The sequence below is a fragment of the Sapajus apella genome, unplaced genomic scaffold (genome assembly GCF_009761245.1).
Source record: "Sapajus apella isolate SASKATOON/1434 unplaced genomic scaffold, GSC_monkey_1.0 scaffold76, whole genome shotgun sequence".
NCBI classification, from domain to species: domain Eukaryota; kingdom Metazoa; phylum Chordata; class Mammalia; order Primates; family Cebidae; genus Sapajus; species Sapajus apella.
In genome coordinates, this window is record NW_022437016.1 from 245,218 (window position 1) to 257,815 (window position 12,598).

Here is a 12,598-nt window from a genome sequence, read left to right on the forward strand (position 1 = left end):
CCATCCATTGGCTGTCTGACATTGGCCATGCTACTCAATGTCTCAGACTCTCAATGTCCTTATCTGAAGAATGGAGATAATGATGCCTATTTCATTGGGTTGCTTTGAAGATTAAATAAGTGAGTGCAGGAAAAGTACGTAACATGTAAGAGCTTGATAAATGGTCATTATCACTATCAATTCCAAGAACAATGGGGAGATACTGTTGCTGTCTGAAGATGGGATTTATAAGGAGTAAGATTGGAGGCAATGCTGTGAGTTAGGAGGTATTCAGAGTAATGCCACTGGGTGGTGGCTGGAACTAGGAAACTGGAGGAATTGGATGTTAATTGAGTAGGAAGTGAGAAGAAGGATCTTCAGAGATTGGAATAGTCCTTGAGATTTGGAATGTAGGAATAGTGTTAAGTTCAGGATGAGTATGGTGGGGTGGGTTTGTAAACATTGGTGAGGTCAGTTTGTACATGTTATTATTATATTCATGAGGAATCAGCTGCAGAGAACAGACTTCACTTCAGCTTGTTTGGCAGGAAGGGGTTTATCACAGGGTATTAAATGGCTTGTGGAATTGCCAGGAGAGGTGAGGAAACAGAATTGAGATTGAGCTTTCAGGAGCAACCTATAATGCGACTCCTAGTAACTGGGCTGCTAACATAGCTGCTGTCTCTCCAGTAACCTTGCAATCAGGAATCTTGCCCCTCTAGAACCACAGAACTGTTGCCGTGAACAGGAAACCAGTACAATCAGGAAGCCGCTAATGCTGCCGGGCTCCAGAACCAGTGTACATCTGGAACAGACTCTATCAGCAGAATGGATGCTTCTCCCCAACCACCCAGGCTCACCTCAACTACTAAGCTAGTGTCTGAACATTAAAACCTCTGCAAATGAAGCCGCAGAAAAAAACAAAAACCTGTGCTTGCTGGGTCGATGGACAAACATTCCAAAATTCTGTCCATTTCAGGCTAGATAATACTAGAACCCAAGCTGCAAGGGAATAAAGAAAGTATATTTTTAGCATTCCAACATGTGGAGCAGGAGAAGGCACACTGGAACAATGTTTTGGAAACTGTGGGTTGTGATTTATGAGAGCATCATAAAAATCAATTCAAGTGGTCACAGTAAGTTTTTTTTTTTTTTTTTTTTTTTTTTTCTTAGTCCTCGTTGGCAACATGACATTTCTTCTTCTGGGTCATGATAGGAAAAAAACAAAAACAAAAAACACCTGAAAAGTCATTATACTAGACATTGAGTGGCGATCTTCCATTATAGGGTTTCAGGAGAGAACCGTGAGAAAAGCCCATGAGGAATATGAACATATATGATCTTGGGGGAGAAATCTTCTGGAGCTGTGCTTGTCCTTCACACTTTCTGGTGTTTGTTTACTTTCCAGGAAGAGAGCTAGATCCAGGGAAGCCCCAGAGTGCATTGAAAGGCAGGTTTCAAACCTGTGTTAATGAGGGCTGATTCTGCAGTGGCTTGGGAGAGCTATAGCACACACCATGTTGGATTGTAAACTGACCTGGCACTCACTGACACTCGGGATATGTGTGTTGAATAAATATACAAAGCAGAGAAGTACTTAAAAAGTATGGAGGGAGCCATTCAGATTCCAGAGACTAAGCTCCAGGTCATAAGCTCTGATCACAGAGCCATCTAAACCCTTGGTAGCCATGGTTAACAAAGTATCTTTGTGACACCATTTAGAATTTTCCAAGAGTGTTTTTGCTGTATAGAAAAATGACAACTAGGGGTGGGAACTGTGCAAGAAGATGTGCTTATATTGTAGCTTTGTGTGTAATAGCAAAAACCTAAAAGCAAATTAAATGTTCTTGCATAAGAGAATGGACAAACTATAGTATATTCAGACAATTAAATATATAGCAGTTACTCTACTGTGACTCTACTATCTAATTCCTTCCCCAAATCCCCAGTCACATAAGGATGGCTTGGAGAATAGCCCTGTGGCCTAAGAGGTTTTGATGTGGACAAATACTAAAAGGAAGAAGTGCTGAGGGAACCTGGCAGAATCTACCAAACAAGGGAGCCTCCCAGAATCCCAGGAATACCACTTATTCTGGGATAGAAGGGACAAACTCCTTCAATTAAGAGGATGGGGAAGTCAGCCAGTATCATCTCCGGAACACTCCTGAGAGATCTGCCAGGCTTGACGGAAGTCCCATTGGTTGGAAGCCCAGCAGGGAGCAGATACTTGGAAAGTCCTCAAGTGTGGTTAGTGAGAGAGCTGGAGTTTCAACCCAGTTTCCTACTCCAATCTCCATTATTTCCCACCAGCCTTGATAGGCCCTCCTGTAGCCTTTCCGTAATTTCTCAGGTCATGTCTTTCCAGCCTTATGTTGGACAGTCTTTCACATTCAGCGCTTTCCTCTGCTCTTCCCTGCCCTCACCCCTGTCACTCCAGGGTGGTGATTTGAACATGAGGCACAGGTGGTCTCTCTCCTCTACAGACTCAATGTATAGTCAATATGTGATTCTGAAAAGGGTGAGGAGCCAGGTGTGGTGGCTCACGCCCATAATCCCAGCACTTTGACAGGCCAAGGCGGGCAGATTGCTTGAGGCCAGGAGTTCGAGACTAGCCTGGCCAACATGGTGAAATCCTTTCTTTACTAAAAATACAAAAATCAGCCAGGTGTGGTGGTGCCTACCTGTAGTGCCAGCTACTCAGGAGGCTGAGGTAGGAGGATCACTTGAACCCAGGAAGGGGAGGCTGCAGTGAGCCAAGATCACACTACTGCACTTCAGTCAGGGCAACTCCACCTTGACTTGTTATTTTTCATCGACTCACTCATCATCTTCCTCTAAAAGTTGTGCGAATACACTGAGTGTGTGTGTGTGGTGGGGAGGCAGGGTTCGGAGGGTAGGAGGAAGGGAAGGCACTCAAGTTGGGTTTTTACCAAAGAGGCATATGTTTTAGGTAGCCTGGGTTCTCAGTTAGATAAATTATTTATTTCACTTGTATAGATATCATTTTACTAGCATAGTATCATTCATTCGTAACATTCCCAGGGCTGGTTAACCCTCAAGAGTAAGAGAATTTAGTTTTAAACTTCCTGGGTTGCCCACTCCCTATGTATCTATCAGTTGAGTTATTAATGATTATTCTCTCTCATTTTCTTGGTTTGGTTACATTATTCATTTAAATGATGTACCTCTTGCGTCTGTAGGTGTTGGCTTTCTGAGCATTGCTTGACAGACACTGAAATTACGAACCACTCACAGTGCAAAAGTCAGGTACCTCTCCTCAGAGGACAGTTGGTGAAAAATGAAAATGGAATCTTTCTCGAGTTAGAATGTGAGATGGCAGAAAATTTGCTTAGTTAATCCACAGTGGGTTGCATATATATACCTTTTCAAGTATACATGAGTTGGTCTAAGCAAGATTCATTTGTCCTATGCATTTAATGTGTAACTCAAATGCCAGATGTTTCCCTGTTTTTTTTTTTTTTTTAGCTTTGAGTCTCAAAGTCTGTTTTTACCACAGACCACTTGGCTTGCTGAATTCAACACCTTTTCCAATTTCTGCTTCTCCCAAAGAATCTACTCACAGAAAGAGTTAAAGAGAAATGTAGACTTTACTGAATATGTCATAGAGGAGACTTAGGAGAAGGTTGACATAGCATACTGCTCAGCAGATGACTTAAAATTTTCCCTTAGCCATTTTTGTTCTCTCAGGTCCCTCTCATCCATACCACCACTGCTGATTTTTTCTTTCTTTTTTTCTTTTAAATCTTTTCTAGCTTTTTTTCTGACAAACTTTGCTGGATTCCTACTCCTTTTCTCTCCTTCTTGAGAAAAATGCAAATTTTGCTCCATATTTTGGTCTGGCAGGGAAGCTTCCATCTTTTCTTACTGAAGCATAGCCTCAGGGCCTACCTTCCATCTCAAATGGCTTGTCAAGGTGCTCCTCCAAAGGTGATGTGCGGATGCCAAGTTGGACACAACTAGAGAAATCCCATGTGGCTATCCCAAGCAGGAGAGGAGGTTGCTGTTTCTCAGAAGTCCTCCCCACTTTCGGGGTCATAATTGTCTGTCAACAACTTTGTGGGAATTCAAAAGCTCTCCACGGAACTGGTTTTCTGAGAGGTGTTTGAAGCAGGAATATATCATGCAGGAGATGGAGCAGCCATTCCCTGGCTAGATGACCACATCACTATTACACACTGATTGTTTGCTAAAGGCACAATACCTTCCTGGCAGGAAATGAAAAGCGCCTGCTGCTCAATTATTGTCAGTCTAATTGATATAGAGTCAGGCCTCGTCAGGTGGCTTCCCAAACACCCAGACGGTCTCTTAGATTCTGGATGCTCAGTCTCTTAGATTCAGGTGGTCAACAGTAAGTTTTTTTTTTTTTTTTTTTTTTTTTTTTTTTTTTTTTTTTAGTCCTCGTTGGCAACATGACATTTCTTCTGGGTCATGGTAGAAAAGAAAAAACCCTGAAATAGTCCTTTCCATTACATCCTTTAGATCCTGCAGTTCATACCATTAAGCAAGGCACCCTGAACCTTGTCCCCCATATTCTGGCTCTGCTGAGATGAGGTCAGATCAGTACTAGTGTCTTCAATGGTATACTGTGGTAGGGGGGCCTTATTTTGGTTGGAGAGCTTCCAAAATTGCATCTGGAATCTCAGTTCAAAGGGTCTGCTCTTCTGAGATAGAAAAGGTTTTGAAGCAATTCAAACCCAGTCCTTTCATTTGCTAGACTTGGATCCTGGGTTCCAGGGAGGGGAAAGTATGGTGAATTCTTATAATTTTATGTTGCTTTGGCATCCATTTTGCATACAAGCTTAATGTTCTCATACCAGAAGCTGGGCTTAGTCACCCTTGGTAGGGTTTTCCAGTTCTATGCCACACCTCTGGCCAGAGACAAGAACTGAGAGGCATCTCTCTCTTGTCTAGCAGACTAGATTTCCCACTGTTCTGTTGCATCCGTCAAACCGACCTCTCAAGCATTTGCCAGTGAATTGAGAGTGATCACACCCTATTTATTTACCTAGGTTGTTAATTGGCTTGCTCTCAATGTCTGACTCCTCATTCCTGCCTCATGTAACCCAGAGAAGGATGACTGCCCTTCAGACTCATTATGGCCTCTCTGTCCAGGATCTATAAGTAAAAGTCTTTGAACTTGTTTTCCATTGTGGTGGTGTATTAAATTTGTGCTTTCCATCTCAAGAATGAGGGGCTGCCTCAGGCATGGTTTTCCCTGGAGGTTCCTAAGGGCGGGGTTGTGTGGAACACAAGGTCAGGCTCCTAGTGCCAAAGTGATGGCCAGACAGGAATAAACTGGGCACGGTTCAGACACAAGTCACAAGCGTATCTGCCAGTATAGAGAAGTTTCCTGTGTGAGAGAGTCCTTGATCACAAGTTGGACAATTAAGCATTAGGCCATCTGCAGATAAAGGAAGTATCCCGTGAAGGGTACACTGTAAACACTCACACCAAGCTCCCCTTCATTTCCCATTAGGGCACGGTTGCTAGCCGCTCTGGTACTGGAGCCCCATTTTATCTGGAGGCTCTCAAAACAGAAGAAATAGATCAAGACCATACAGTGAATTGGTGGTTGGGCTGAGACATCCATTCATCCATTCTGATTCCCATGTGGAGCTCTGCCCACCACACTACATTGCTTCCCTGACTGCTATCTGAAAGATACTTCACTCAAAACTCTCTTTTTAACCCGGGAGCTGTCTCTTCCCAAGAGACAGTATACTATTTAATACCCTGTGTAGTTTGTCTTGGTCTAAAGTTTTCTTTTTGCCCAAGTGTTTGGATGGATGAGATACTGTATGGTAGAGAGGCACTTTCTTCCTGAAGGCCAAGAGAAACTGTTCAGTCTGAACTACTGTATAAGAAGATGGACAACACATTCTCAAGAGGAAAGGTGCTTGTGTCTATGTACTGGAATGTATCCACATTGACTGATATGGTGGTATTGACCAGCAGGTAATCCAGCAAGAATTGAGAGAGATTCTGGTATACACTTTTGTTTTGGATTCCAGACTCACACACTGTCATCAGGGCCTGTTTTTTGATCTGCTTGTTGATGAGAAGCTCCAACTTCAGGTCAACAGAATTATTTGGGCATTGTACAAGAAACTGCATTTGGCAAATGATGACGTACCAACCAGGGATCTGGACCACCAGATTCCCGTCCTGATATCTGACTCCATGGACAACGCCATCTTTGTTCCAAGACAACTTGGTTTGGTTTAGATGCTTTGCGACTAGAAAAGTATAAAAAACAGAATTATTGAGAAGATTGTAGGTACACATTGGAAAATTCTAAGTCTTCATTCAAAGTTCTCCATTCGAGACCCATGTTTTCTGTAACATTTCAATCATCTGAATATCCTCCATGTTACTCCCTCTAGAGTCTACTTATTATTCAAGGCACAGGTATAAAACCGCCCCTCTTCCTTTTCTCCAATGCTCAAAGCTGGAGGGTCAGAACACACATGGTACTTTACTTCTACCTCTTACAGGATGGTTTTCCACGGAACCATTATCATATTATATTATCCTATGATGATGGTGATGATCTTTTCCTTTCAGATTATAAACTCCTGGACTGTTCTCTACAAGGTCAGAACTATCATGTTCATTTATCATGAATGGGCATTGCAGAGGGTATCAGGGATAAGAAATTCAAAAATATTGAGTTTGATAGGCATTGCAGAAAGTACAAGGTAAGATATTCAGTAATATTATTCAGTTAATAACCAATTTAGGTGTGATGATGTCCAGGAGAATTGCAATTAATTTTCACATTAAGATGTATCCTCTAACTGTTCATTGTCTGAATTTTTGAATGTCTCCTTTCAATGGGAAGCCAAACATAATTGCATAGGTCCCTCATGTGCCTATTACAGGGCTCTTGCCATCCGGGATTTATTGAAAAGCAGAGAATTAGCAGGCCCTCTAAGCTGACAGGTTTGTGCTGGAAGGTGAGTCTCTGAGTCCTAACGTGAAAATCAGCACTGACTGGTAGGGGTGACTTTCAGAGCTGGGAAGCTGGCATGGGTTTGAATTGCTTCCATGCTTTCCCTTTAAACCTTGTTGCAATTCAACTGAAGAGTGAGAACTAATCTAACTGCAAAATTGAATTTTTTAAATGAGCAGGATGGCCATTCAGAGAATCTTGGCCATCTCTGTAGCTCATTCTTCTGCAGTCTAAAGTGCCCCTTAGTGCTTCATTTGTAAGGGACCTCTTACCTGAAGCACACTGCAATATGCAAATTGGGCCTTTGCTGACATGTTCATTAAGCTGTCAATCTGGGGACAAGGCAATTTTGTGGATCCCTTGTGAATAACTTCATAGAGGCAAAGATTAAGTGCCTGCCTCCCTTGCATTAGGAAAAGGACTGTATACTTTGCTGAAACTGGTAGGTAGCTGAATAAGGAGAGGTGAGGGGTGGGGCTGGTGGTGGCAGTGGTGGCGGGGACCATGAACACCCTCAGAGGCCAGGTAGGATACGTAAAAGCGTGAATGGGGCTGAAGAAAGAGACGCCTTGTAGCTTTGGAGAAAAACACTCTCCCCACTACGACATTCAAATTCAAATAAAAATATATATATATATCTTGTTTACTAAACAGTACATATCTACAGGTCACATTTGGCCCTGGAACTCTAACTGTGACTCCTGGCTTAGCAGTTGTTGAAAAGCCACAGAGGTAGTTTTCATATGTTTAGGTTTCCTGGGTTTGGTTACTGACCTTGGAGGTAGGCCCATGACTTCTTGAATGGAGCCCTTTTCAGGATACATAAGAGGTCTTCTGAGCAATTTCCTAAAAATAAGGAGACAATGCATTAAAACATTGTTTGCTGTTCTGGGATCTGATGATATCAGATCTTTTTCTATGATCCTTTGATGGAGATAATTACCATTCTGCTTCCATTTTGAGAATCAAGAGAAAACCTCTTTATTTCTCATTTTGGCATCAGGTGTTTTAGGATTTTAATTTTTTAAATTTATTTTTATTGATTGCTTCCACTTGGGCTTTAATGGAAAACTGTGGAAGTCAGGGAAGAAAACAAATATGACATGCATTCCTATAATGTGTCAGGTGCCATTTTTGCCACTATACCTATTTCATCTCCTTAATCTTTGCAGCAACTCTATGAGAAAGGTATTATTAAGCCCCTTTCACAAATGGGAAAAATTCTTAGGGACCAGGCAGGTGAAATACATTGTTTCATGTCACCTTGCCAGGCAGTGGTAACGAGAATGATAACACTGATAGTAAATACTGCCATCTTACCTACCACACACCAGAAACTAGGCTGGATACTTTTACAGCTGGGTAATATATCAGCTAATCTACTTCTCAGACTAATCCTACAGGATTAACTTTGATGCCTAGAGATGGTCAATATCATCACTTAAGGTCAGGCAAATTTGCATAAATGCTGGAATTGCCCATGACTAATTCCAGAGACCAGGATCCTTGTTCTAGGCTATTTTGCTAGACAACGGAAGATAGAAACATCTTTATGTTCAATTTTAAGAGGACACAGGATTAAATAAATCTTAGCAGAAGTCCTACTATCTGGAGCTTCCTTGGCAGAGGCAACATAACATTATGTCATTATTGTATTTAAGAAACTAAAATATTTTTCATATATTCACTAGTGATGGTGGCTTAGCTTTTTCTTATTATAGTAACTACTTAATATTCCGTATGCAAAGATTCAAGTTATACATTTCCTGCAATGACTCATGAATTCAGCTTATTCAGAGCAAATCTCTTCTTTGATCCTTGGATTCTCCTGGTGTAAAACTGGGCAATCTTTCACCTGACATGGACATCTTTTCAAAGATGTCACCAGAGATGACCATTCAGTCTATCCATCAGAGCCTAGGCAACCAACGGCCCATTCAATGGAGCGGCCACACCCTGGGATGTTTGCTCACTGCATCTCGGAGTAGTGCCTATTGCGCTCACAACCTTTCCCATTGCAATCTCTGCCCAGCCCTGATAAAGTCCCTCCTGGTCAACCTCCTAGCTTCATGGGGGCTTTGGAGTGGTTGAAAGTTAAATGAAGAGTTCCCTCTCCTGTCTGAACAAGCTCACTGCGAGGGGCACCCCCAGCAGACGCAGGGGGCAGTTTTCCTCCTTATCTGCTGCATCCACATAGAGCTTCTGGTCCAAAGCTCTCTTGGTGGGGAGGGCCAGTGGGTCAGCTGTCATTCTCTTGGTTTCATCCTCATGTATCCTCTGACTGGTGCTCTGGTCCTTCCTGTTGCAGCCCATGGCCCACACTCTTGGGGTGTGTAGTCAGAACCGTAACACTGATGGCTGCTTTTGCTCCTAAGGGATTGTGACTATGGCTAGAGAGGCCAGTTTCCTGGCCTAACCTCTGACACTAAGCTGTAGAACATCAAGTCAGGGAGACAGATCTGGCTAAGTCTGTTTGCATGGAAGCCCTTTCTGACTCCCTTTGCCTGCAGGATCAGGCCCAAGCTCCTCAGCCTGGCATTCATGGTCCCCAGTGTTCTGACTCCTACTCAACTCTCTGGTCTCACCCCTCACCTTCTCTCCTCCCCTTTCCCTTTATGTTCCAACAGTAATAACAATCGGAGGAGGAGGAGCAGTGATAATGATATGAATGACAATAACTAATGCATGTTGAGTCAGCCATTTTCCAGGTACTCTGCTGAGCATGTTACATGGATTATTTTGTTTAATTCTCACAACCACACCATGAGAGAGGTTCTATGATTATTTCTATTTTGTACATAAGAAAACGAACCCTTTTAAAGGTTAAGAGGGTTGTTCACATTCACACAGGTAGTCTGGGGTGGAGTAGAGATTCAAACTCAGGCTGTCTGATGCTGCCCAAGTGGATTGTTGACCGCTGTCCTGGAGTTTGGGGCTTTGCAGTCCCCTCTAAACGTACCATTTAGGCATGTCGATTTATCATTACACCTTGGCAATTGCTGGGCTCTCTACCTGGACTTTCCCACTGCAACAGGCAAGTTATTCCTCCTTTGAAACAGCCTAGCAGTCATCACCTTCAGGATACCTTCTCTGACTCTGCCTATTTGCCTCTTCTATTAGACTATGAAACTTCAGGCCAGAGACTCCTGTTTATATACCCCCCACTGCCCAGCCTAGCAGATGCTCTGTAAATGTTTGTTGAATTGGATCATCTAGTTCCTCTTTCTTGTTTCCCTCTGTGGATACCAAATAAATACTTAGGGCAACAGCAAGGTGAATGAGGATGCTTGGCTTGACTTTTGCCTGAGGGCTGGAATAACACAGGGCCTCATTCTCCCACTGGCTTTGCAGAGATGGGAAGATAAGATTCAAGCCCTGAGCTGAGGCCAGCTTGAGCCATACAACAACAAGGACAGGCTCTGCTCATTGGCCCAATGCCCCCTCACACTGTGCCCCTTACCCCTTCCGGCAGGTGAGCCTCTGTGAAGAGGTGGCTGGAGAAGTGCAAGCCCAGGCTTGCCTCTTACACATGCTCGTTCTTTTGTTGTTTTTTTCCCTTTGGTCTTCAAATGTTTAGCGGGGTAACCTCAGTTGTAATTCTGAGAAACCCGAGGATGGAAAAAAAAAAACCAAAAAAAAAACTTATTTTGAAATATTTGCATTTCCTGAAGTCAAATGGCATGATATATTTTAGTTTTTCTTTAAAAATCATTTAGATGGTTTCTAGCTAAAGGAAAAAACACAGGCAGCCCCTTTAAAAATGATGATTCAGAAAGGGGCTAAGAGAAGGACACTAGAGGAGCTATTGAGGAAACGGGCTGTTGAACTTGGAGAAGACCCCAGAGGAGGGCACAGCCTCTGTCCTTTAATGCTTGAGGAGGCTGTCGGCACACCATGGGGCCCCGAGCACTAATCCTCCAGGTGGTCACCGAAGGAGATGAAGCCCTCAGCTACTGGCTAACACTGCTGTAATCCCCATTTCTCAGATGCAGCAATGGAAAGACCTATACTCAAAACACCTAGTCACACTGTGAGTCACAGCACCAGCAGCTCACATAGTTGACCAGTCAGTCCTGCTCAAAAAAGAGGTGGGCTGCTTTGGAGGTCATGAGGCTCTTATAAACAGTTAGATGAACATTTCATGGGTCATCAGCCACGTGGCCTGAGTCTTCTCATCACCCTGTGAGTCTATGATATAACTTTCTTTTTTGGTTATGAAGACAGAAAAAAATAAATAGTGGCATTACAAGCAGCTGAAATCCTACAATGTCCCTGGAATTTTGAAGGTTGGGAGCAGAGGGAGAAAAGGTGATGTCTGGAGAGGTTTAGTTTGAAGAACAGAGCATCAGAGTGGGGGAAATGAGAACTGTCTGCAAGTCACAGCTGAGTTGATGGCCTGAGAGTTAGAATCCTGGGATTGCTCCTCCCTGGTCTCTAATGTCCCTATTAGGATGGTGCAAAAGTAACTGTGGTTTTTGGCATCAAAAGTAATAACAAAAACCACAATTACTTCTGCACCAAGCTAATAGATGAAGATCAGTGGATTTCATGACCTATCTATAAGGGCCTAACTAGCCTATTTCAGCAGACTGTGCAGACTCAGCCATTCACTACCAGACCTGCTGGTGGTCAGGGTGGGAAGGTTTGGGACAGGGTGTCAGTCCCAGCTCCAGCTATCTGTCTTTGTGGGCATGTTGCATTACCCGAGGTAGGAGACTGTGTCTTCACACATTCAGGTTATCAGACACCTGCAGTAGTGGAGCAGAACATTTTAGCTCCAAGGACAATCTACAACATGAATAGCCTGATTCTGTAAGGATTTGAATAGTTCGGAGAAACGAAAGTTCCCTGAGATCACCTGGCTCAGGCTTGGTAAACACATAACTCATGTGCTCCTCAATGTTGCCCCTATGGCAGCCTTGTGCCAGTTCATCCAGAGAGTTAGAGAGGCAGGGCCAGAGACCAGGGCTCCATACTCCTTCTTTGGGGCAGTCAATCTTTCAGATAACCCAAGCACTTCATGAACTCCCCTGAGCACCAAAGCCTTCAGATGCATCTGAAAGACGATTATAAAATCGTCTTTCCAAGCTTTAGCCTCTTCTAGAAGGATCATGGAATGTTCTGTGGTTTTGTTCGAGAGGCTGAAGAGAAAGATGTGCTAAAAAAAGCCTCCTGGCTAGTTTCACACAGAGGAGAGAGATAGAAAGAGAGGTTGCACGAGGTGGTTGAAAGGACCATATTCTAGAAGATCTAGATTATGGCAACCTTAAGACTAGCTTTCATCTTGAGCTTTCATAATGTTGGACAGAAAGGGCCATTAGATGCCATGCTAACAGAGATCCTAGTTTTAGGAGTAGGGAGACTGAACCCAGAGAGATGAAGGTCTGGCCCAAGACCCCATAGTAGGTAAGTGGTAGAGCTGGGTTCAGAACACAGGGCTTCTGACTCCTAGTCCGGGGCTCTTCTCTGCCTTTCAGTCTTCCTGTGGAGAAGGAAGGGTTAAATGCAGGAAGAAGTAGGTTTGTAGCCACCACAGACACTGGAACTGAAAACTAAGGAGACAGATGGAGGTGCTGGGAAAACAGGCACTAATGAGCTTCCAGGTTCCGTCTTGTGGGAGAATGCCAGCAGATGACTTCAGGTCCA

General features: G+C 43.4%; 1 protein-coding gene across 1 annotated transcript in view; it reads right to left on the bottom strand.

Annotated features, from left to right (window-relative positions):
- Positions 1 to 3,447: 3,447 nt before the first annotated feature.
- TNFSF8 (TNF superfamily member 8) overlaps positions 3,448 to 12,598 on the bottom strand; it is a 29,721-nt gene continuing 20,570 nt past the window's right edge. The window contains exons 3-4 of the mRNA XM_032251420.1: positions 7,727 to 7,798; positions 3,448 to 6,236 (exon numbers count right to left, since the gene is read on the bottom strand). Coding sequence (XP_032107311.1) covers positions 5,842 to 6,236; positions 7,727 to 7,798 — 467 coding nt within the window. The 3' untranslated portion in view covers positions 3,448 to 5,841. The remainder of the gene's footprint in view (positions 6,237 to 7,726; positions 7,799 to 12,598) is intronic.